This window comes from Apus apus, chromosome 5 (assembly GCF_020740795.1).
Source record: "Apus apus isolate bApuApu2 chromosome 5, bApuApu2.pri.cur, whole genome shotgun sequence".
Lineage (NCBI taxonomy): Eukaryota > Metazoa > Chordata > Aves > Apodiformes > Apodidae > Apus > Apus apus.
The window spans coordinates 33,187,921-33,215,249 of record NC_067286.1 but is presented as its reverse complement, the minus strand read 5'-3'; the positions used below and the strand labels follow the sequence as shown (position 1 = coordinate 33,215,249).

The 27,329-nt window shown below is 35.4% G+C and overlaps 1 protein-coding gene across 1 annotated transcript in view; it reads right to left on the bottom strand.

The window, feature by feature from the left end:
• FMN1 (formin 1) overlaps window positions 1-27,329 on the bottom strand; it is a 131,892-nt gene that overhangs the window by 67,210 nt on the left and 37,353 nt on the right. The window contains 4 exon segments of the mRNA XM_051621526.1: window positions 3,875-3,962; window positions 16,676-16,696; window positions 16,698-16,827; window positions 20,703-21,466. Of these exon segments, the coding sequence (XP_051477486.1) occupies window positions 3,875-3,962; window positions 16,676-16,696; window positions 16,698-16,827; window positions 20,703-21,466 (1,003 nt within the window).

The window sequence follows — 27,329 nt, the reverse complement described above, 5'->3', positions numbered from 1 at the left end:
TTCATATTCTTCCAATTTACTCCAGTGTGTGGACAGTGGAGGGTAAATCACCAAGTCGGAGAAGATCAATCAAACACTTTTCAGCTGTTTGACTGACATTGCACAATAGCATTATAACTGTCTTCCTCCTAGAAAGTCGGTCCCCTCCTGCAATGCCATGCAAACTAATCTGATGCAGAGTGGTATGATCTTTGCATTGCCCACCATCAGAGTATTGTTATTGTGACACTGTAATAAAAATATATTCCACATTTGAGGAGCAACCAAAAGAAACCCAATGAAGGTGAATCTAGAAAAGCAGATGGAATGACCTAGGCTTTTTAAAAAAGCCCATTCTAACGGATCCCGTCTAAGTGTGATCACATTCATTTCTCTAACACTTTCAAAGCTTAATGTGCCTCTGCGTAGATAATTCACATTGTTGGTGAACACAAATGTGTTTCAAATGCACAATAAATTTCATAGGTGCCCTACTACAGGTTGGCCAGTGCAACTCTGATTTAATAAATAGAACCTCATACATTATATTTAACTGCTTAAAAACCTATTTTAACATTAGAAATAGTCTCAATGTCAAGGATCAGCTCCAGATTCTCCCCTTTCTCATTTGGCTAAGTTCTGTCAGCGCTGCAAGCTCCAGTCTTACTCTTTCCTTGGTAAATAGCAAAGCCTGCAGCTGTTCTGCATGGAGTAATATGGCACTTTATTGCCACAAAGAGTGCAATAAGCTATGAAGTGTGCATCTGATGTGATCTATCACATCTCATAGATTTGGTCCCAAGGTAAATAAACCAGCACCAGAGTCTGTCCAGTTAATGCATCCTGATAGAAATCGGGGGTATTAGACATTGAACTATTTTCAGCAATGTAAAGAAGCAGAACTTCTGGTGCGCCACAATTTTAGTGGCAAAATCTGGGTACTATGGAGATAGAGATTTGGGAAAATCGTTCTTTTGGACATAGGCATAACCTTTTCATCTACATCCCATTTTCTGTAACAGAACCTTTTTTTTAATCAGGTATACCCCAAAATTTTGCCAGATTACTCTTGAACAAAGATATCAGTAGCTCATGGGAAGCTACTCAGATAGAGTACTCAGCTACAGCAAGAATTTATATTTATCTGAGAAGGATGAACTTTACTCTCTCAAACAAACATGTGTGGGAGATTCCCTTCCTGAAGTGTGGCAGCTGGCTCATTATCAAATGCAAAGTGAAACATCTGGGTGCCAGATATAGTATAGTCACTTGCTTGTTTTGCACTGCTGAGCTATCTATAGAACATTTCGTGAAGCTACTTGATTTTAGAAGGTAATCCTACACATGCAGAAATCTCGCACCATATTAAAAAAACAATGTAATCTTTCTTGAGATTACTATTGTTTTGTCTTCTCTATAATTTTGTATACATCTGTATGCACAGGGCAGATCACTTGAGGGTAGTTTTTCTAGATCAGTATTTCTGTAACTGCTACTTACGACACAGTAACCAGTACACTATACATAGACAATAAGTTAATTTGTACACGGCTTTTCAACAAATGTGGTCAGAAAAACTTAAAATAAAATCAGATACCTTTTAAAAAATTTCTTCGTTCTCTGCTGCAAGCTGCCAAAGACTATTAACTTTTCCCTGTCTTTCACATACTGAATTGTGCAGTGAAAATTGGCTTAAAAAAGGGATGAGTGCTTAATTGTCATGTTTCTTAGAGGCAGCTCATTGTAATTTCACTTTGTTAAAAAAAAACAACAAAAAACCAACAAACAACCAATGTTCAAATACTTTTTTGGTTAGGTGTTGTCATGAGCTACTTAGCTTATGACCTTTTTTCATCCAGTGTGTTGACTATAGAGGTCTTCAAAGAATTTGTCTGCTGGTAGGCAGGACTGCACACAGATTTAAATTAAAAACACTACTGGATAAACATATACTTTAAAAAGTGAAACAGGCATCATTCTACTGTTGTCTTCATTGTAGGATGCATTTCTACAGATCCCCTCTACAGAAGAGGTATTTTCCCTGAGTCTGGTAAACTGCTTTTGTTCCTGATATAGCCTCTGAAAAGAGATGTTGATTAGTCACTCATCTTGCTTTGTAAAATATATTTCAAAAAAAAGTTCTAGTAACAGTATTCCCAAAGCCCCTTTGCATCTCCTAGCTGGTTCCATAAGCAAGAAGCAGCAAATTCTATTGCTGCCTTTAGCAACACGAGGTGACAGGCCAGTCATTTGCTATCTCAGAGAGGGTGATGAGTTATAAGCTTTCCTTCAGTGACAGCACTTGTTTTGGTGTCTCTCTTCTACCAACACTATCATTTTCATAAAATTTGTAGGTTTACATTAGCTATGAGTACAACTGCAAATAGAGTCTTTAGAAATGGCTTTATAAATAGCAACAGCTGGTACAGAGGACCCAATGTTCACAGTACACACATTTCAGGGAGTTTTAACTTTCTCTTTATCTGATCTTAGGAAATAAAAAACCTGCTATAGGTGGGGACTGTTGGCATACTCCAATAAAGCATCTTCTCATTTAATTTAATTCTGAGGGATGTCTGTGCACTCTGAGACTGCTCTACATTGCTCTGCAATCCAAACACAGCAAAGAGGACAAGTGGAAGATTTGATTCAAAAGTGTACTGCTTATTCAAGCTAAAATGCTAGAGCATACATAGCCAGACATATGACTTACTCTTTCCTCTTAAATTTGGTGTAAATTTGCCAGAGGATTTCTAAAGCTATAGAAGTATAGTAAACAACTGATAGACAGAGAGAGAGATATGTTTTTAGTAGAACATCATGGCACAGAAAATAAAAAGTCAATAAAACATTTCTGAAGATACTTAAGGATAATACCCAGTTTTTATAATATAGCTGCTATTCTACCCTATGCTGCTGTGATTCCTGCCAGTAAATTATTCAGACCTTTAGAAATAGCAGGTTTTTTCCATCTCATTCTGATACCTTTCACACAATACTGGCAAGCATAAAGTTATTCCTTCTTTTTGTTGTTTTCCTCCATCCCATGAGACATCTGTAAGTCCTTGTGCTTTTAAAGTGCTAGATGCTCAAAGGCTCTTCTGAAATTAGTAATAATCAATGCCAGCAGCATCTCAACACCCTACCCACTATTTGCATGTGACGGAGGGAAAACAATAGCAAAAAGGAGACATCAACTTGAATTCTTCCAGCAGTTGTTTTAAATGGTGAATATTTTCCTTTCTTTAATGTGAAAAAGAAATAAACAATATCCTTAAACAGTATATTTTAAATCCAGAACATAAGCAGAACCTGAATTACCCCAGTGTTCTGAAAAATCTGTATTTCTCTACAGCTGTACTGGAAAACTCAGATAATTTCTACCAGTAATGGAATTTAGACACTGAGTAGCCCTGGGCTTTGAAAAACGGTTTCCAGTAACCATCTTTCTGATTCCTAAATGGTAGCTGCATCAGTTTGGGATGTGTGTTTCATGCCACTAATGAAGAAAAATGCAAACATTCAACAAATAACAACTGCATGTCTGAAGCCCAAAAAATTTATATGTAAGCCCTTCAATTTAATTTTTGCCATTGGGAGATTCACTTTAGAAAAAGAAGGGAACTGCAGAGGGAGGAATATGAAACAGTTTTGAGAAAACACTGTACTGAAAGTGACACGTGAACTGAAACAGTACAGGAGTTGTACCTAAATTCAATTCTGATTATTTAGGTGAAACTTTTACATATGCTGGGATACACTGGAAGAAGAATTTTTAGGATATCTTAAAGGGGACTACATTCAAAGCACATTCTGTAATGTATTAAAATCTCTGAAGGGGGCTATGAGAAAACATCTATGCAAACATGATACGTTAAGTCTAAGGAACACTTACCTTGTTGAATATCCTTCATCTCCAGGTGCAAACTGGATATTAAAATTCCTACAGTTTGAGACCGTTTTCCATCCAACAATTTGATAATCTAGAAAGATGATGCAAAATTATCTGAAATCAGTTGAACACTCTACAAAGGACTCATTCACATTAATGACAGAAGTCAATTTGTGAACTGAATTAAATGTCTTGCCAAACATAAAATATTTTATTAACTAATAAAGGTAGTAAGACCTTCATCTTATCTCTACGCTCTGCACCTTTATGAATGGCTGATAAGCTTGAACTGTCACCAGGTCCAGTAAAGAACACCTCTGATTTGTAGAATACTATTAAGAAGGGGGAAAAAAGGCATATAAAATATTTATTCTGGAATACGCTTTTTCTTCCTTCTCTTTAAGGTGATCAGGAGAGAACTATTTAAGGCACTCGGAGTACATCACAAGTTCTTTAGTTTGTCTGCTAGTTTATATTTCACTGTGAACACATTTAAATCTACCTTTTTGGCAAAAGATCACTTCCTGACCAAGGAGAATTGGAAAATTGTCTACTTATGCTCTACCCTCTCAACACTATTTCTGGAACACTAGGGGCTACTGAAAGGGCTTATTTCACTCTTCTGATGGGCTTCTTCCACACCCTTGACATTTCTCAAGGATTTGAGGATTTTGTTCATTTTTTAGGTAACAGACACTTGTTAGTATAGCACACTGACATTCAAATTGTAATCTTTTCATATATCAGGTGTGGGAAGGGGAAGTAAAAGGAGGGAGGGAAACCTTGACCAAGTTGTTTTGGTTTGTTGAAATTAGTGATACTGATGTGGATCAGTCCATAAATAAAATAATGAAAAGTAAACTATCTGAATTTTAGAAGTGTAGTTCAGATTTTAGAAATGTCACATCACAAAATGCAATACAGACATAAGTTCCAAAACCAAGAAATGTTTCAATCCAAGCACATAACTTACTTCAAAGTGCTGATGAACAAATAATATTAAAAATACTAACTCATAAGTAAGATTAAAACTGATAGCTAAGTTTTTCTAAATTTATATTCCTGATATCTGAAAAAATATTTAATAGATATATATCTAAATTAAATTTTAATACTTGAGTGACACTAACATTTGGATATTTAGTAAGATTAAAAGCTTTAAGTAATCCTTATCCCTTTTCCTTGTAATATTCTTATAGATGCTCACATTACAGACAGTTAACTGACAAAATTTATACAAACTCATACATATGTTTCTTATCTATGTTTTATGGGATTTAGGAGCATTTAACTGTGCAACTACTTGGTCATTCACCTACATAAAATAGATTTGTAGTTGTTAAACAGGAAAATGAGAAAATGTAGTGACATTCTCACCTGAAAATGCAAAGTTAGTTCTTATTTCTAGAGTACGGAAATTGGACAATACATGAAGCAGTTGAAATACGTGCTGCCTTCAACAAAGATCTGACAGATATTTTCTGTTCCTGTTGCAAGGAGCCATCATTGAATGAACTTAAACTGCGACAATGTTAAAGAAGATGTTGCATATTTTCTGCCAAAATTGTAAATAAAATTTATATTGAGAGTTTTCTCCAGCCCGTATGTGAAGTCCATATGCTGGATATTAAGAAAGTAATACTATTTCAAGTATTTTCTTCAAATGAGAAAGAATCCAGGTTCTTACCTCCTCAGTTCACAAGCAGATGAGATGATTTGGCTTCAAGTTACCATAAGTGAATACTCTGTAAGCATTACATTCTGCTGACTGTGATTATTCAGATCAAATGTAAGTAACTACTTTACATGAATTTGCTGAACTCCGCAGCACATTAACTTCTTACAGGGATAATTACAGGCTTGAGTTGTATGCAATTTGTATAGCATTCATTGACCTCCAAGTTGACCTTGTTCAGGGGCAAATTCATAGGTTGTCATAAGCCCCATTAGACATGCCTAGTTTGAGGCAAAACCTTTCCAGACTATAGCCATTGTAGACAATAAGACATTCAAAATAATTCCACTGAAGTATCAATTTTAAGTGCTAATATATTCTCCAGATATGATCAAACTAGATCACATTGCTAAGCAAGACTTCATCCTTAAAAGATTAGTGAAAAAAACCAAACAACTGAACAGATCCTGCATAATTTTAAAAGCCAAACCAGAGATTCATGTTTTAAAATGGCAAACTAACTGTATGTTCACATGCATTTTAGACAAATGTACACATGGTCACAATTACCAGGCATCAAACCAGACTCAGACTACCTGAAATAGCTACAACAAACTGAAATCTGTATCTGAAGGCTAATATTTTATTCATTAGAGAGAAAAATGGAGGAACAAGAAAACAGAATAGTTTAAAATGGGCTTAAAAATACTCTAAAAACAAAGTTGTAATGTTGTTAGATGGGACCTTTGTATTCTATTTTTAGAACCAATGTATATATATGTATAACTTGAAAGATGTTGCAATGAAAACATATAATCAGTAGTAAAACAGAGAACATATTTTCAGAGATATTAATTTTACTCCAAGTTACGGTTACTCTGGGAAAGTCACTGATGGAGAATGAAATATGTGGGTGAATTCCAAATGGGAAGGAGACAAAAAACTTAGCACTTCTCCAGGTCATAAAAATCACAAGGCAAATAAAATTAAAGTTTGTAAAGACTGCGCTGAACTATTTAGTCTATTCTTTTAAAAGACAAATTGCTGATCACCTCTCTGCATATTGGGACTTGGTTGTAGGTGGCAGCAGCAGGTAAGCAGGTAAAATCCAGCTGATGCTGCCATGCCAGCTGGCAGGGTTTGCCAGGTGCCTGCCACTCTTACAGACTATGAATGTATCCTTGTAATGGATGCAGCATCTTCTGGCTCACTGACAAAATTGTGACTCCTGGTGCTAGTTTAATTCACAGATCCCTAACATTATTTGTGGTGTTCCCAAACTATTTTTTTCATGTTGTTAAGTGACCTGATTTGCTGCACAAGTGCCCCTTCTACATCTTTCAAATATTTATCACATAATTTGAAAATGGAGACTTACTGAAACTTGAAGACATTCATAAATTATTCTGTCATTGCCATTAAAAGGTGTTTCTCTAATGCAGCCAGAAATTTATTTAATTAAATATTATAGCACAGACTCCACTGTTTTGTCTAACTGTAATGTCTACATTCTGTCCAGGACATTTACTGGTGCTGAAATCTGAACTGATTCAGTTTACTTTAGTGATTAAAAGCTAAATCCTTCCTCCTGGTGGTGCATGGAGCTTTTCCATAATATTTAAATTTATTGAGAGAAACCATAAGCTAAAAGTTGTCCTGCATATCACAGTTTTTCACTCCATTCCCACTCATTAACTTTTATGGTGAAGTCAACAGCCTGGACCTATTTTCAGCAGTCTGCTGAAATCCTGTTCAAACAGAGGAAGAATATCCTGCAGAAGAATCAAGTAAGTGTGCCCCTCAAGCCATTCTACATAAACACCCCAAGTGTTACTAAGGAAACTTCAGAAGCTTATGACTAGACATTATCTCTTCTATTTCTACTCAAAGGAGAGCCAAGTTTAACTATTTTTTATTTAACATGGATGAAACATAGATTTCTATTTTTAAAATATTTTAAAAATACATTAGGAGACATGCAATTCTTTTTGCAATTCTATTTGATGAAAAAACGCACTATTTTCAGCTTTTTGCTAAAGGACAAACAAATAGAAATTTCTCAGGATAAAACAGGAAGTAAGGAATGAGCTAGTAAGAAATTTATTTTAATATCTTTTTTCATATCAAAACTGTAACAACAAGACAAACCCACAAAACAGACATTTACCCTTTATAGATACTTTCCATACCCTACATGACCACAGAGCTTTGTGGCAAACAAGGAAATGCTGTGCACATTCTTCTCAGTACAGCACAAAAAAATAAAAAGAAAGTGAGAGTGCTTTGGAGGAGAATACACTAGCATTTTACTACTTCTACTCAAGTTTGAACACTGTTTATTATCTTACACAGACAGCTGAAGACAGTCATTGTGTTTCAACCCAGCAAAGCTTCCAACATTTTCTGCAATATCTGCCCTTCTTGCGGAAACACAAAAGTAATTAATTGTAATTCCTCATTTAGTTAGATGGACAAAAAACTTGCTGACAGACATATCCCTTTCAGTTAAAAAAATGCAATTCACTCAAAATATTGACACTCTTCTTAAATGAGAACACATGTTAATAATTATGTGAAGTCTGTTAGAGATAATAGACAACAGAAAAGCCATTATCTTTAATGTCCTCCTGCGTCTTTGAAATGATAATCATTGCACTAAAGGGCCAAAAACGATTGATGGACTTTCATTTGGAGCATACACCTGACACAAATTGCTTCACATTTACTCATTTTTTTGGTAAGATAAAGACAGAGTGGCATCACAAACATCCAACTATCTTATTCCTTCAAAAAAGTACAGAAAATACTTGAACTTTTGAGGATAAGTTAGTAATAAGTGTTCAAATATATGTAACTTCAAAATATGCAAGTCCAGCCATGGAGCTACTGAATGCACGTGGTAAAGGTATGTTATTTTCTAAATTATCTCTTTTTCAGGCCTATAAGGTATCATAGCTTAATACAGAATGAATCATGTTTTTTTTTTAACTTCATCCCAAAAGGTATGTCCTAATTCTGCCTTTCTTCTACTTGGTACTGCAATAACAGATTTTAGTTCTGCAAATTTAAGAGGAAAGAACCTATGGATTGAAAACAATTATATGTGCCTATCAGCTTAACATTTTGCTTGGATATGGACAGACAAGAAATTTTAACAGTTCAGAATGAATGAAAGCAAAATTGTTTTTGTGTAAAACTTCAGTCCTTCATCTGACATGCAAACACCTATAGATGACTTTCAGAGTCTGGGAAAGATGTCAGATCCTTCAAAATACATTCAAATCTATAGAAAACTGAGTTGTTTCAAAAACAACTGATGGTTTTGTTTGGTTGGGTTTTTTCTCAGAAAAAACAAGGTAGAATTTTAATACACTCATTGTTTTGTTGTTTTCATGAACAGCTATGGACCTTAATGGTACTGTAGTGAATCTACTTACAGTTTAAATGTACATAAAAAATTAATTTGAGTCCATTTACAATTTCACAAATACAGCTTACAATATGTTTTTTTTAAATAAACCATACATTCATAGAATATGCTTTAAAGCAAATGTTAATGGCTAATACAATAGGCGAAGAAATCACATGCCCAGAATGTTACAACTGAAATCTAAGCATAGAAAATATAGAAATTATGATGAAAACAGTCTAGGTTAGCAGTTGCTCTTTCACAAGCATGTCAGTGATACTTTAAAAATACAACTAATATTCAAAAGGTATGTCTAAATACCCAATAAAAGACAAGAAAGGCAAATTTGAAAGTCCATTAGAATAAAATACATTTCTAAATTTAAGCTACATTCTAAAAGAACTTGATAGATCTTGCCCTTTTTCTTCTTTATTTCCAAAAATCTACGGCTTCTCAGTAATTCGGATGGTGGGACCAACTATATGCATTTGAAAAAGCTTAACTAAAAACTGCAACACCTTACTAGCATAAACACTTTTAGATCCAGTATAAATAGCCAAGCTGTATCATACCAGTAACTTGGGTATTTAGATTAGCTAAATGAACTAGGAAAACCAGACAGAAATTTATTTGATTCATATACAGGTGCTAAAGAACTTTTCCCTTTTGCCCAGTAACTTCAACTTTGACTTCTACAAATTCAACCACCTCAGAAGTATCCTATAAAATAAATCCTACTCTTTCTATATATTATTTATCCATCTACACTCTTTGGGAAAGTCAGGATGCAAGCAGTAGTCTCTTCTATGTCATAGATATCACATCTGAAAAATCACTGCATTGTATTACCTTGTGTAAGATTTTAATGCTTTTAGTCTAACACTTCAAAAAGTATTCTTATGAGGGAAGAATTACATTCATTCTTAAATACAGCACACACTCTTTTCCTGTAATATTGAGAAATAACTAATACATCATCTAGAAAGTAAACTCTCCCTATCCAGAAAAGATGAATTCTACTCTTAAGACATAATACTTAAAAAACTAGAACACTTATTTTGATTACAATTTACTTAATAGTGTGTAACTGTTATTTACAAGACTGCATATATAAAATCATAGAATCATAGAATGTCTTGGGTTAGAAGAGACCTATAAAGGTCATTTAGTCCAAACCCCTCACAATAAGCAAAGACATCTCCAACTAGATCAGATTGCTCAGAGCACCATCAAGCCTGACATTTAATGTCTCCAGGGATGGGGCCTCCAGTGATTTCAGTGATCCACCACACCCATATGAAAGAACTTTTTCATAATGTCCAACCTAAATCTACCCTTTCTGAGCTTAAAACCAGTAACCCTTGTCCTGTTGTTACATGCCCTTGTGAACAGGTCTTCCCCAGCCTTCTCGTAGCCCCTTTCAGATATTGGAAGGTCACTATAATGTCCCCCTGGAGCTTCTCTTCTGTCCTGGTTTGAGCCAGGATGAAGCCAGTTTTTCTTTTGCTGATCCTTTTTTTTTTATTTCAGTGAGCTTTCTTCAACTAGCAACTGCGTGTTCTGCTAGGTTGATAAGACACTGGAATGTTTTTGTAATTGCTGGGCTCTCAAGGTCGTGCCTTTGCTCTGCCGGCTCAGACACTACGGGGGGATTTGTGCCCCCCCACCCCACCCCATGGGAGGCTGGGTTAGACGAACAGCAAAACTGTCCAGAGATATTCCATTCCATATATCTACGTAGGCTCGGAGGAAGGTCGGAGATGACAGAAGAAAACTTCCTTCCTTCCTGCTTTGCTCTCTCGCCGCTTCGCCTCTCTGTCTGCCTTCCTTCTTCTCTCTTTTTTTTCTCTTTCTTTCGTTCGTGGCCGGTGTCTGGGAAAACACCATCTGCCCATCATTGTCGACCCATCGACCTCAAGCCCTCCTGACCCTCGTAACTCTCTGCCTTTCCCCAGGAGCAGCTTCGGGATTCCTTGGAATTGTCTCTTCTGAGGGAAGTGCTGTGGGAGTTGCTGGGGATGGGGGGAGGCGAGAGGCTTCTACCACACCTTTGTATAATCACTATATATATATATATATATACACACTCTTATATCACGTATTAGTATTACAAATAAAGTTGCACGGTTCAGTTTTTAATCCAGCGAAGTCTCTCTCTCTTTTTTTCTCTCTCTCCTTCCCTACCTGGGTGGGAGGGGGAGGGGATCAAGAGCATTGTTGTCAAACTGAGTCAAACGTTGACATCTTCCTCAGGCTGAACAACCCCAACTCCCTCAGCCTGTTTTCATAAGAGAGGAGTTCCAGCCCTCTGCTAATTTTTCTGCCCTCCTCTGGACATGCTTCAACAGGTCCATAACCCACTTATGTTGGGGGATCCTGAGCTGTACACAGTACTCCAGGTGAGGTCTCACCAGGGGAGAGTAGAGGGGCAGAATCACCTCTTTCAATCTGCTGGCCGCACTTCTCTTGATGTAGCCCAAGATGTGGTTGGCCCTCTGGGCTGCAATTGCATATTGGTGGCTCATGTCCAGCTTTTCATCCACTAGTACCCCAGGTCTTTCTCCACAGGGCTGCTCTCTAGCATGTCTTCCCCCAGCCTGTATTGATATGTTTTGGTTGCCCTGGCCCAGGTGCAGAGCAGAAAAATGCTCGAGAATAAGGGTTCAATTAAATATTTCAGAGGATGTAGAGTTGGGGAGGAAAAAAAAAAAAAAAGTTCTTTCAAAGCTGCTAAATTTTCCAAAGTAGTGCATGATTGAAGAAAAATGAGCAGCCACACACTTCACAGAGCTTTTAAGTCCAGGTAAGCATTACCATAACAAACAAAGAATCTATAAGTGTGCCAGAAAGATACATCTGATCTTCATTTAAACTGTATTATTTTAACATTGTATCACTATCCAGTGAATGTACTCTGTTTTTCAAAAATATGTTAATACATCCCTAAAAATAAGTAGAATCACCATCTTTGTAGTCCCTTGAGAAGTTATATTATCATTGCTGCAGGAAGGTTCTTCCCCCCCCCCCCCCTTTTTTTTTTTTCCAAATACTTGTTAGAATCACTTATTTTTTTAATAACTGCATTTAAAATTCTAGTAATATCACCCTCATGTCAGGATGCTAGCCTCTAGGAATTAGTGTAACTCAACTAATAATGCATTTTCTGGCAGGAACAAAAGCAATAAATTAGGGAATCATGACAGTACTTCCACTCTGGAAAAGAGGATAGGCAGCCACTTCCATCCATAGGACAATGGACAGAAAGTGGACTTCATGCCTTTTATTTGAGTAACAGAATTATGATGTTAGAAAGGCACTCAAAATATCATCCAAAGCACTTCTGTGCTTCAACAGACTATCAAATATATGTGCATAAGTCTAAAAAATTTTCTCTCAATACCAAAATTTCCCTAGCCAAAAGTGTTCTGCATTCCTTCGGTGTCATTACTCCTAGAAAGCTTTTCATAATTTTTCTTTGCAGCAGCTGCACATACTTGATGAAATTACTTGTGTTCCCCAATCAACCTTCTTTTTTCTAGACTAAACAATGATAATAATTCAATTCTTTGCTCAGAGATTACTTTCATGCCTTTCATCATTCTTGCTCCTCTTCACTCTTCACAGTCACAAAACATTTTTAATGAGGGGCTGTAGCACCTAAATCTACATGCAGTCCTTAACTGAGACATGGCTGAAGAGATTGCCTGGTGAGGAATACCTCTAATGATCTGAGTTTTGTTTTCCCTTTTCAGTAGTACCATGACTTGACAATTCACATTCCTCTTGTGAGCCGTTATAATCTCAAGGTCCTTTCTGCTAAACTACATCCTAGTTGCATCTCATACTATTTTTAGGTAGCAGAATGTCCTTAACTCATTTGACATTGTGGTTAACTCTATTAGCTTTGTGCTTAGCCCTATCTTTCTTGACCATATCTCTGATACATGAAAGCTTTCTAAAGGGTCTACTCCAGTCAATTTGAAGCCTCTTGTAACTAGACAGTGGCTGCAGAGTTAAGATTCCATTATACAGGACTGCAGTGAAAATACTGAGGTAAACAGACCCAGCATAGATGCCCAGAAAACCCTTAAGGTATTCTTCTATTTTGACACTGAGTATACGTATGAGTATACATATGATCTATATTGTAAATATTTATTTTATATATTATATATTATATTGTGTATGCATATTTTTATATATATATATATATACACATATATATATATGAGTATAAATATATATATAAATATAAATATATAATCAGAAGTTTCCCTTCTGAGCATAACTTGCCAGACAGCACTGGAAAACAGACCACCCATTCTACTTACGTAGAATAAGATTGAGATATTTCTGACTGAAAATGGTAGATGTCTATCAGCTGTAAGCAACAAAAGCACACCATACAGTGAATATTTTAGTCCGTGTTACCATAAGATTTTTACTGTGTGGACAAATGGGTAAGAATAGAACAAAGCAAAATTCCTGTAAACCTAATGCAATGCTTTCCACAGAAGCATTCGTTTCACAGACTAAGCATACAGATTATTCTGACTGGTTTAACAAAAACAATAATTCTGAGAATAAACTGAATAATATTATTCTATTTGGAACTGCAAGAGAAATGTCAATAGATGTTAAATAAGTAATAATTTAACAGGCCACCAATTGTTAGTCTTTTTCCTTTTATACAGAAGACCCAGTTAAAAAAGAAACAATTCCCCTCGAATTTGAAAGACAGAATTCTGCTTCCAATTGCATAGGGCACTTGTTTGTGAGGCACTGATGTAATTCTCATTCAAGGAGAAAAGTATTCAGTGATCATGTTTTAATAAGCAATCCTGCACCACTTATTGGTCTGTCTTTTCTCTAAATACAAAGCAGGCTGAACTTGGGTTTGTGTAAGATGGTGTGAAATGGGATAAAATTTATGCAGAGGGGGAGAGATTTAATTCCGTGAATACATTATGCATATTATTAGATAAAACAGCTTACAAATTTCAAACACAAACTACTACTCCTGATTCTATGACTGTACCCGTATCTCGCTCTGGAAGGCTTTGCTATAGAACATGAGAAGCATTTACAAAGACACACAAAATGACAGCAGCAGCTAAAAATTACAATATATGATGAACCTCATAAGATTTGTATGTCTTTCTTAATGTCTGTAGAAAGCCTCTTTAACCAGACTATACAATTCCATACACCATGACACTTCTAGCATGCTTACGACCAGACAAGTACAAATTTCTTTACTGAAGCAAAGAAAAAGATTGTTGTAAAAACCCTAGTAGACAGATGGAATTGTTAGAAAAAAGGCAAGAAAAATTGAGAGCCAAGAAAAAGCACAATTAGGCCAGCAGAACTGATAGTTTTATGTTAATCTACAGGAGCTTTCTGTTACTATCTACTAATTACCCCTCCTGTGACTAAATAAAATGCCTCTCTGCTACTGTATTGCTTGTAGCCCACAATGATTGATCCACTGGAGCCAGCCTGCAGACATCTGGGCTTTCAGAGAGACAAAGAAAAACATAAGAACATCCAAAAGGACTAACTGTCTGCTAAAATATTTAGCTGCTACTATGAGTAATTTAGCAGAGAAATGTATAAAGACAGGATATATGAAAAAGAAAATGCTTCTTTACTCAATTAAATTAAAAATTCTTTTGAATTCTGAAAGCTGATTTGTTTTTAATTTTTCAATTGACCACTTGACAGAAATTTTAATAGTGTTGTCCATGAGGTTTTGAAGTTTTCACAGAAAGCCCTACAAATTCCCATGGTTTGTAACACTACGATCATACTACGATCATATGAGTTTACCACATTCAAGTCACCCTAAAAGACATAACTTGTAATTAATCTTTTTAGGGGATTTATTTTTTATTTTCACATGCCACTTTCAAGGAACTTTCTTCATTTCATTAATTTCAGTAAACATAACCCTGGTCTTAAAAGAATAAGTTTACATTTAACAACAAAACAGAATAAATCAAACTGTGACATAAATAAAGAATATATCTTTGTAAGAAAATATATTGGTTTCTCCCAAGAAATAGCACCCATTGCTATATGATTATTTCCTATACCGTATTGAGTAACTATTATCCAATTTGATTTTGGATAAAGTTAAGAGAGATCATAAAAAAATTGTGCTCCTGTAGCAAATAAGTTAGTTTACAAAGTAGCAAGGAAAAATAATAATGGAATTCCACCTTCCAGAATAAAGGCCTAATTCCCTATCTGGTTTACTGTCACACATCTGGGGAAACAGGTATATTCACTTAATGACTGAGACTTTGAAACACCAAGGTAACTATTTGTGCATATTGTTTCTCCATTAAAGTTACATTGGTTACATTCTTCAAAGCTCATTAGAAACACGCATTTCCTATTAAATAATTATTGCTGAAAGAGGCAAATCAATGAAATGCAAAAACAAATTTTAGAAAGAGGGCATCAGAAATGTGAACTAATGGATTTACAGATACAGCTGAGTACTACATGCCATATGCCCTTAAAGCATTTGTCAAATAAATTATGTCAATTTTTTCCCAGAGGTCTTCATGCCCAACTTCAATCTAACATTTGAAGGACTATAACAATAATTTTTTCAGGGTATATTTACAAATGCCAGCATGCCCCCATCCTGGCCACATTGTTTGTTTTTCGCTCTTTGCGTAACGTGAGTTTGAATTTCATAAATTCTGTAGCCTCATTAACTACTTCTCATTAACTACTGTGCTAAGACACAAGACTGCAAGTTATGATCGAAGATGCTTTGAATGATCTGATTGCACTGATATCTGTATCTATGTTTATATGTCATATGTATTATAAAATTGAAAAAGGGAGATAGCCAAGATTACATACCAAGTGCCCTCTTGTGGTTCCAAGCAGGTAAACTCAAATAAATTTACCATATATATATATATATACACACACACACGTATATACATATATATACATATATATATATTGTAATTTGTTTAATGGGTTTCTATTACATAACTACATTGTTTTAGGAACAGCAGTGATTATTATTCAGCCTAGAATTTTTCCTGCAGCAAAAACTACTAATGTCACTTCTTTGTCCCATCTGTAATTGACACGTACAAGTTCCCTCTGCAATGGATCATGTCTGAGGGAGACAATTATCTGTGCTACAGGAATGATATACCTACTGCATAAACTTTAAGCAATTAAAATCATGATTGCACTGCCTCTTCCTGACACAGCTTTTTAGCTAAATCAGAAAAAAAGTCTTTTGGCATTCCTTATTCAAAATGCCTACTGGTTTCTTGTTTTATAGTTTATTTTTCCAATATAATTCATCGCAATGGAAGAGAGGTTCCCCAGAGTAACTTAATGACAACCTTTACTAATAAATCATTAGAAGGGCAGACATGGCCTGAAATATTGGCATTTCTAGGCAAGTATTAGAACTTTCATTCCGTTCTCCTATACAACATTTTTCCTACCTCTCTGGGATGTGAAACTTTAATTTTCAAAGGCAAGAAATACTCCAAGGTAAATAAAACTCCTGCATTCTGAAGCAAAAGTTGAAGCAGAAATTCACCTATTGTGCTTTAAAATGAGATTTACAAATCCATCTATCATCTGTTTGTTGAACAATAAATAAAAAGCAAGTTTTCTTAAAATGTGAAACTAAGCAGTGACATAGAAAAAGCAAATTCAAAGAAATAATAAATACCTTTTTTGCCTTGTTTTTTTTTTTCGTAAGTCTCTGATAATGGTTTTCTTTTTTCCTGAGTGGTGTCTTTGGAAAATAAATATTCAAACTCAGTAGTATCAAGTATATCAGGTTCTTCTAGTGATTCCCATAATGTTGGCATAGCAGTTTTCCTATAAAGGGAAAGGTAATGAAAAAATCTCGAGTTAACATTTATGAAAAACCATACTAGATCTAACCATAACAGATGAAAATCCGTAAGAGATTGAAAACTCAAAGCAACACACACCACTGCTATACAAATAGCATGCCTTCTCTAGAAGTCGTTCTTGTAAGGAACCAAAATGTTTTGCAGAAGGCTGTACCAAAAAGTTTAGCTACTTAGTATCCATGCCTGCTAGATTATCAAAATACATTATTTGTACTGTACAGTTTTGTTCAACAACCAAATATTATAACTGCAGCTTGCACAAATGTATCTCAAGAGATTTCTGCCACTTCAACTAGGATTAGGAGCATTTCAACAGCAGCTTTTTACAGAAATTCCCAGTAATCTGTTTAGACCTATAAAAATAAACAATATCAACTAGAGTAATTATGTGGCCTATACTTTGGGAGACTAACTAGTATGATGCTCCATCCAACCAACTGTACATTTTACATATGGATTCTTTTTCCTTCTTTTTTTTGCCTTCCAAAACCAGATTTAGTTTTGGAACACTTTGGAACTTGTCTACACAATCTTCTAGTTTTATTTGGATTTGGGGAAAATACTATGCAATGCTGCAAACACAGCACTTCAATTCCGAATGAGCTTCTATTTAACATTTCAATGCGTCAGAAAATTGTGCGCGATAAACTCCCAAGTCCACTTCCTGTCTGTTTATCAGTAGAAGGCGGCCCACTTCTTCCAGCAGATGTCACTAAAAGGCAGTGAACTTCTTTGCAGTAAAAATAAAAGAAGTGATGATAACCCCTATAAAACACAAGTGGCTGATGTCACTAAACATACTTTTATTAAATGTAATAAGCAACAAAATGCAATACCTACCAATTAAAGGGGTACCAAAATTAATTTCTTTTTTCAAATTCAGGATTTTTTTCTACTTAATATCTAACTGTACACATGCTGCTGCAAATGTTTAAGGAATTCTAATTTTTCCATTAGAATCATTGATGCATTATATTCTGTGTCACAGGACATGCTTCCTGCCCTAGTGGCAGCCACACTGAAAAATGAAGGATTCTTTCTGGCTCTCTTAACAAGAACTTTGAAGCTCTGGGTAGCTGTTGAACTGAGCAGCAGACCCTTGAAGAAGTTTCCAGTTCCAGTGCAGCCCAAGAAACTGATGAATCATTCCATTTGGTGACCAGCAGTTCACTAGTAAGCTATACCCTTGGACCTTACCATGCATTCAGCAAAAGCTTGAAGAAACACCAATGTTTCAGAACTAACATTTTTATTTCAGTGAATCAACAGGAAGAACTACAGTAAGTTTTTTTTTCATGGACCAACTATTTATTTACTATAAAACAATTTTTCACCAGTAGTTTTGAGAAAGTAAAGTAAAACCAAAATGCTCTAACTTCCTGCTCCAAATTTTTCAGCGTTTTTCATTCTCAATCACTGAAAGACTACAACTGATATGTCATTAACTGTTTGTTCCTGTCAAACATACCACATGAAATTTTAACAACTTAAAATGCTTTACTATAACAGAATAATTATTCTTTTTCATAAAAATACATTCAGGCAAGAAGCAGTAAACTAAAATACATCTTTAAATACATTTAAATACAGATATTTACTTAAACAGTGTTGAAATATAATCCTAAAAATAACACACAAAGATATTAAGAATATAATAAATAATTGTAATACTTAAATAATTTATAGTGACCTGTAAGTCATCATATATTATAAAATACAATAACAGGATATTATATAGTATGTAATATAGTGTATGTATATAGTAGATCATATATAATAACCTCTACTATATTTAATTTATTAAAATGTTTAAATTAATGTTAGCATCTCTGCAACTGCACTTATGCTTAAATATTTTTGAACAGATAATAATTATTTTAATTTTAAGGCCTGAATAATTATATCATTATTGAATTTTATTTCCCGACCTTTGCAGCTTCTTGTTAAACTAGAAATAATTTATGTCGCTTATGCTTCCCCAAAAAATACTCTTCAAGTCAACCCTCTAAATGGAGCTCTATGTTACATTAGCAAACTTGAAGCAAAGTTAGGCAAAATCCAAAAGGCCAGCTGAGCAGCACTGAAAGCACACACCACCGTGGCAGCAAGGTACGCAGCCTGGCCCAGCAAGAGTGAACGGGAGCCCTTCTCCTGCCAGCGTATTCATAAGAAAAAGTTGTGTGACCATTTCAAAAAGACTGCAAAACTGTTTATTTATGCCTCTTCACCAAATGATCCCTTAGAAACAAAACAATAAATAAATATGTTTCATAGTAACTTTTGATTTGATACAACAGTATATGACTATTAGACTACTTCCATAGAATGGCTTGGGTTGGAAGGGACCTTAAAGATCATCTAGTTCCAACTCCCTTGCCATGCACAGGGACACATCCTACTGAACCAGGTTGCTCAGAGCCCCATCCAACCTGGACCTGAACACTTTGAGGGAGGGGACAGCCACAAATCCTCTGGGCAACCTGTTTCACTCTCTCACCAACCTTGTAAAAAAATTCTTCCTTATATGCAATCTAAATCTACCTTTCAGTTTGATACCATTGCCCCTTGTTGTGTCACTAATGGCCTTGGTAAAAAGTCTTTCTCCATCTATCATAAGCCCCCTTGAAAGGCTGCAATATGGTCCCCTCTGAGCCTTCTCTTCTGCAAGTTAAACAACCCCAACCTTCTCAGCCTTTCCCCATAGGAGAGGTTGTTCCAGCACCCTGATCATTTCATGGCCCTCCTCTGGATCCACTCTAACAGATTTGTGTCTTTCTTGAATGGGGGGCCCCAGAACTGGACACAGTACTCCAGCTGGGGTCTCATGAGAGCAGAGCAGGGGGGAGAATCATCTCCCTTGACCTGCTGGCCATGCTTCTTCTAGTGCAGCCCAGGATACAGTTGGCTTTCTTTGCTTCAGGCTCACTTTGTTGTCTCATGTCCAAATTTTCATCTGCCAGTATCCCCAAGTTCTTCTCTGCAGGGCTGTGCTCAATCGCTTTATCCCCCAGCCTGTAATGATATGAGGGATTCCCTTGGCCTCATTAAGCTTCATGAAGTCTGTATGGGCCCACTCTTCAAGTCTGTCAAGGTCCCTCGGGATGGCATCCCTTCCCTCAAATGGATCTATTGTTTTATCCCAGCATTAAATCATAATAAGGTTGGGAGGTTTTTTATTTTTTATATTTATGTTTTTAAACTATAGAGATCTCTATCTGTACTGAGACTCCTCTGTAATGGTTGCTTCATGCTATAGGTTCCTGAGCTGCATATACTTATATGTATGCATTACTCTTCCTGCTCTGAACTATGCACAGAGGTTACGTTCCAGTTTAACTGTTTCTAGAACTGGAATTACAGAAGACAAAACAAAATAAGGCTCTGAAGATGCTATCACCTGAAGTGACTGGAAAGCAAAAATTAAACTCAAAGTTCTCACCTGACCAAACTTTAACATTTCAATTCTAACTGAGAATTAAAAAAAATAAGATGTTTCTAATCTCTTGGCTACCTTTTTCTCAATAGTGCTAAGTATAGGAAACACCCTGTCACTAGAGCTGTCCATGGAGTACCTGGATTTTTGGGAACAAAACAACAAAATATCTTTTTGTTATAATGTACATAATTTAAATTTATAATGCATATATTATTAACTATTTTTAGACTTCTGGAACTGGCTCAGTTTTTTTCTTAAAACATGTAAATTCCATGCCTCTACACTGGTTCTGTTACACCTTCCTAGACTGTTATTTTTTAATTGTCTTAAAAAATAAGTACACATACCCTTGTATCACAACTTATAAATAGCAACTCCAAGTTCAAATAAATATATTTTACCTTCTGCCTTGTAATTGTATCCGTGTCCAATACAAAGGCTTCATGGGACGGCTAGGTTCAATGGCAGGTTTTCGAGGACCTTGGTTTGAAGATAAAGTGCTATTAAAAAATAACCCAGGCCCAGGAGGTGGAGGGGGTGGAGGTAACCCAGATCCAGGCAATGGAGGAGGAACAGGAGGTCCCAACCCTGGAAGAGGTGGTGGTGGTGGTGCTTGAAAATTCCTACAGCCTTCAGAAAGTGGAGGTGGCAGTGGTGCACCAGATCCAAACTGAGATGTCTGTGAAGTCAGACCCATTGGCAAAGGTGGTGGTGGAGGAACTAAGCCTGGTAGTGAAGAATCAGGAAGGGGAGGAGGTGGTGGTGGTGGAGGAGGAGGCGGCAGCATTTGTTTTGGTTGACAAAATAATACATTTTCTGAAGACTGTACATTATAATTGTCCTTATTTTCACTTTGGGCAGAAATACTATGTGACAAAGAAGAAATATTAAGCTTTTTGGGTACTATTTGGTTATTTTTCACAGCTCTGTTTTCTTCTTCACTAGGCTTTATGAAAGTTTCTCTGTCAGTCTGTATACATACATTTCGGTATGACTTTGGTGGGTTATCATCTTCAGTAGAAACACCAATATCCTTTGCTTTTTCATTTCTTCTATTTAATTTATTATCAAGTTCATTCTTCAAATGTGCAATTATATCCTCAAGCTGAGCTGTTGATACAGCGTGTTCTCCACGAATATGGAATACCCTGAGTTCAAACTGAGACTGCAAAACAACAAAAAAAAACCCTTAGTGAAGATATTTTTAAAGTGTTTCTCTTGCAGTAATTAAAAATTGTCACATTTAGACTATGTTCCTACTTTAAGCATAACAACAGAAATACTTCACTTTCATAGTTCTAAATAGTTTGTTGCAAGCTATTACAAAATTGGACAACTACTAATCTTCAAAGAAGTGCAAGTAGAGTGTGTTTCAGCAAAACACATTTTATGAGTAACTATCCAGGACCTTAATTCAGCAAATTCCAACTTGCATCTAGTCTTTAGGCAGACTTAGTGACTTTGAATTGTTGAATGCAACAATTAATAGTTTGTTATGCAGAAAAGGTATCTTTTTCAAATGGTGTTGTACTTAGTAACATTATTCTGTTGACTATTTAATTTTATAAATATGCCACATACATAGTTAACATGTTAGGAAGTAAAAAATATATTAAACACAACAAAAGCTGAAATTCCTCCCAGAGAAAACATTAAATAAATAAATAAAAACACTTTCTCAATCTATTGAAAGCATTATCATCAATTATATTCAGAGGTAAAAATAAATTCTCCTTTATATTTATATTTACTATTAGATTAAAGCTTCATTTCTACCAGATATATTATAATCTACAATTCAGGAAAATAAATCTTAGAATCAATAATAACAATCTTCCAAGAGTATATGTAAAGAAACTGAAAACATTTTCAACATTTGACACAGAAATATCTCCTTTAAATAATCCCATGCAATACTGCTATTCCAGATAATTAAATCCCTACAAGCTATTTTCTCTGTTTTGATACTTTCAGGCAGCTGACTGGTGTTATCTTGCTTCTTTGCAAGGCAACGACTCCTGAAAGAGCATATTCCATGGTTCTTTCAGGATCTCTGCACAAAGGGAAGCCAACATTTCAACAGAAGCAGCCAATGACCTGTGATTTTCCCAAGTTCCTTCAGGCACAACAATTTACACTTGAAACATTCCCACACAGTGCTGGTCAGGAGAGGCAACATAACACTCCCTGCTTATCTTCCTAATGTGTATTAGGTCAGAGTTAACAGTGTACAGGATTAACTAATATGCATCGGAACAATGCAGGTGCAGCTCAGCATGGCAAATACAGTCGTGTAACATATTGTAATTTTATATCAAACAAACTAGCTTGAACAGATATGCAAACAATATACGTTATTTCTTACAGCACTATGATCAGCTCGTGTTCTAATCAATTTGCTAAGAAAGTAAACAATCTGAAAATACTGCATACAGAATTCTCCTTTTCTTAACTGGTAACTGTAAAGTTGGGAAATCAAGTTTAAAGTCTTGCAAGGGTAATCACACAAGAGATTTGTATTGGAAACAACCCAATTTCTATTAGTTTTATGGAAGAACTAAGACTTATATTCAGAACAAATTCAACGTTTTTTGCTCGGCTTTTTTATTTATTTATTTTCTTACTGCTATTCTTCAAAGTTTGTTATCAGTCATCTTAATTATTATTCAATCAATCAAAATTACTTTTATACCATATGCTGTCACCAGAATCCTGAAATATTAAAAATATAATGTGAACAGATACATTTTATTAAATAGAAATTTGTGTTAGGGTGGCACTTATGAACACCCTTTCAAGTTAAAATATTGTTTTCATCTAAATAGGAACCAAAGGTCTTTAACTATAGTATACATATGTCTATCAAAGCTTACAGTTTTATTTCCAGGTGTCTGTCAACATTCCTTTAAAATTTTTATGATGGCTACATAACAATACCTGTGGCTGCTGGGAAGAACAAATTTTTAGCTAAATTCAAATCTAGAGGGATTTGAACAGATATGGTTCAGATTATTCAGTTGGATAGATACAGTTCAAATTATTCAGCATCTTGTTACTGAATCATGTCAGAAATAACTATTATCATATTGGCAATACAGCAAATCTGTTTTCAGGGCATGTCATGCACTAGACTACTGCAGTCTTTCGAAACTGCTGTTAGGATGAAGAATGACCAAAGGCTATCATCAGGATAGAATAGTTTGGTTACAGCTATTTTAAACAGAATGAAATGGAAAAAAAAAATGTCAGCAGGAAACAAGAGGTCTGAAGGAGGGAAGGTGTGGGAAGAAGGCCAAATGGACAGCAGATACGGGAAAAATGTTGAAAATAAAGCACAGAAAGCCCCTCTATGTGGCATTAACAAACATGTATTATTCCTGAAGAAAGGTAGAGGATTTGGAAGCCTATCAGTGTAAAATATCTCTATAAATTTCTGTATATTTTTTTTCATTTTGAAAATGCATTTGACACACCTCTGACTTGTTTAGAAGCCTGGTTGTTTGCATCTTGACAACACTCACCTAAGAAATTGGGATTGTATATGTACAATCAGCAACACCCACATGCAGTATACATATTTTCCTACTCCCCCGACCACCTCACATACTTGCAGCATTAATCCACTCTTTCAGAGACTAGATCAAATTAAGCCCTCAGGCCCTGGCATGTAGAAGATCTCTTGCTTCTCATTGTGTCAATGACTCTTGCCAGCCTATCACTGACATCATCTAGTTTTTATTACATAATCCTCCCTCTCCTGTACACACACACACAAAATTGATACTTACAGCTGCCTAAACTTCCATAACAGTTACAAATTCCACATTAGAAACTGGTAGGTTTCAACAAAACAGGATTACTATTTCCTCTTCATATCGCCCATTGAAAAGAAAATGAGCATATAAAAAATGTAATGTAGAAGCCTTCATGTGCTGAAATCAGAATTCAATAATAAATGTTAGTATCTTAAGCTTAATCCACACAGCAATATGCTACTGAAAAAAACTGCCTGACTTTGGTCCTGAATTCAATGTCAATACTAAACATGCAAACAACGCTACGCTAGTATGCTGAAGAACACTGTTAGAACTCAGAAAGCATAATAATTTAATCAGACAAGGAAGCAGTCTGAAAACACGTGCTGTGAATCCAGAGAACTACAGTGTACACACCCAGTGAAAGGACTGATCAGCAGTTCAAGGGGAAAAGGATTGGCAAGAGACACAGCTTATCACAAACTGATAATGAGTCAGTAACTCTGCATTAGAATATACAAATGAAAATGCAAAAAAGTAATCTTTGTGCTCTATTCAGCTACTAAAAGCTGTGTTTCTATTAACTTTAAGAAAAATGCTGTCTCTGCATTCGTGATCACTGCTACTGAAACCTGGGGCAGCTCATTCAATATTAACTTTCTAGGTTCAATTTATATTGCCTTTTGTCCCCTCACTGGATAACACCCCCCTACTTTCCTTAGTTTCTTTCTGTTTCTATTGCGGAAGAATACTTTCACTGCACCCTTAAATTTGCTTTGCAAGATGTCATTTAGCATGAGTGTTGGAAATTGGTGATGTACCTCTATTTCATTCTTTCATAGGCTCTCTGCTTCAATCAATTTTGATGAGGCTGAATGAATAGGCATTTTGGTCTATCCCTCTCCCTGATAAGTCTTATTTTGCTTCCAAATCTGCCATTGCTTCCAATAGAGATTTCAGAGTTTTTGCTCCTCTGATTCTGACTAAATAAAGGTCCATGCCTATTTGCTACTCCAGCCTCACCAGTACAGCTGTACTCAGAAATGAGTTTCTTTGATTTCTCACAGTTTGTCTGGTATAGTAAAATTACCTCAGCTGCGCAAATGATGCCAGCTGACTCTCAGTTCCCTTAAACACAGACATTTGCATACAAGCTGAGAATACTTGTACTATCCTCTCCCTAAAAATATACTACTGTTAATGAGTAAAAGCTACCCCTATAAAGAAAAACAAAACTACCCCTCTTACTAAAATACATGACATTGCCATGATACAAAGATGATTTTGCAAATATCCAAAATATTGGTACACTGTAACCTGCAAAATAAAGAGTTTTTGGAATGGCTTTCCTATGTCTTGTCTTTTCCCCTTACACCCATCCCTCTGCAACAAGACTTCAGTGACTTCCCTTTCATACCTGCGAAGTGACTTGACACAACGCAGAGAAAAAAGGCAAGATATATTTTCTGAAATAATGCTAGCAGCCCAGCCTTGGTCCCATGAGACTCAGGAACATGTAAAGCGTATGATCAAAGAAAAAGCCCCAAAACTGCATCAGTGTACCATACTTCCATTAACCATTACAGTCACAGATGATAAAGCATGTAACTAATCACAAAAGAAAAAGACTAATTCCTATCATTGAGAATGTAACCTACAGGCCATCTGAATGTCTTTGAAATGATAGTATGGATTGCCACAGACAACCTCAATATTAATGTGACAGCTTTTCTGTGTGCTCTGATCAGGTATCAGAAAGATTACAAAGTAGTCAATTATAATCTATATAGTCAATTAAATGCAATAAACTCAAGTATGTTTGTTGTCTTACTGCTTTGTATAATGTGATTTTATATGGGCAAGGACCTTCTAGCCATAACACGGAATTGCTGTATATGAAAAGTTTTAGAACAAATTTTATGTGTGAATATGAGGAAACCATAAATCTCTATAGCAATCTACATTCCAAATCAGTTGCTGGCTTGTTATTAGTCAAGACTATTTGCACCATAATTGTTTAAAAAAACCTGAGAAGTGCAACAGTAAGATATATAAAAAAGTTTTCTAGAACAGTGTTTAGAGCAAGCAATATGCAGAACTTTTGCTTTGAAACTTGCAGCTTAATGCTTCACTGTTAATGCATAATAGCTTTTCACTAGTGTTTACAGTGCAATTGTACTCTGAAAAGTGACTGTAAAAATGGCACATCTTTAGTGAACAAAGCTGTTCCATGTATATCACAGACAGACCTTTTCTTTAACTGAGAAACACACGTTTTTACTACCTTTTACTCTAATTAGCCTGGAAAAACAACATAGTAGAGATAAAGTGAGCTTGATTTTATTCCCTTCTCTGACCAAACACTGATTTTTACATCTAGTTATTTACTTCTGCCAAGCCATGAAAACAAAGAAAACAGGAACAAAGACATGAAGTATTGGTGGGGGCACAGGTAGATAAAAAGAGAGAGGGTAAAAAAAAATAAAATACATGAATTACTGAGTTGCCTATGAAAAATATTTTTATAGACTTTACAGCTTTTTTTTGTTATTAGTAGTTTGCCCATCAAAGTGCTGTGCACAGAAAAGAGAGAAAAACCACATTTTTCACAGACAGCCTCTGACATTTTCTTTTTGTTCATTTTAAGTAATTTCATCTTCAGTTTTTGGAAGACCTCACACTTTTTATTCTTGTATTGTGTTGACAAAGAATGAAAAGTCCTTCTTTGTTAAATCCCTGTCCTTGAAAAAACATACATTTGTTTTAAATTTTAACAACAATCAGAGATTTAGCAAAGGATTTCTCAATGAAAAAAAAAGAAATGTGCCAATTTACATAAAAATCAAAATTCCTCTCTAACAAATACCTCAACAAATGTAATTTGTTACATATGTTATAACACCATTTTCAAGGGCACACAGTAAGGATTATTCTTACACCTCACAGTAAAAAAGTAAGCTAAATGATTGACCATGCCAAAGCATTCCCAGAACTCTGAATACTTGTATAGGCTATGTATACAGAGCCCAATTACCTTTCTAATTTAAAAATAGTAAATACATAGTTTTATAGAGGAAATGTAGCAAAAGTAGTTGGAAGGAAATGTGACTATAGCAGGAATACAGAACATTGGGCATTTAGTGCATTTTTAAAATATTTACTTATTTAACAATTATTGGCACTTGGGTAATTGAGAAAGAAATAAAGCCTTATAGCCAGTAATTTTGGAGCAAAAAATTATTGGTATAGCACATCATTAAAAGATGTCCAGTT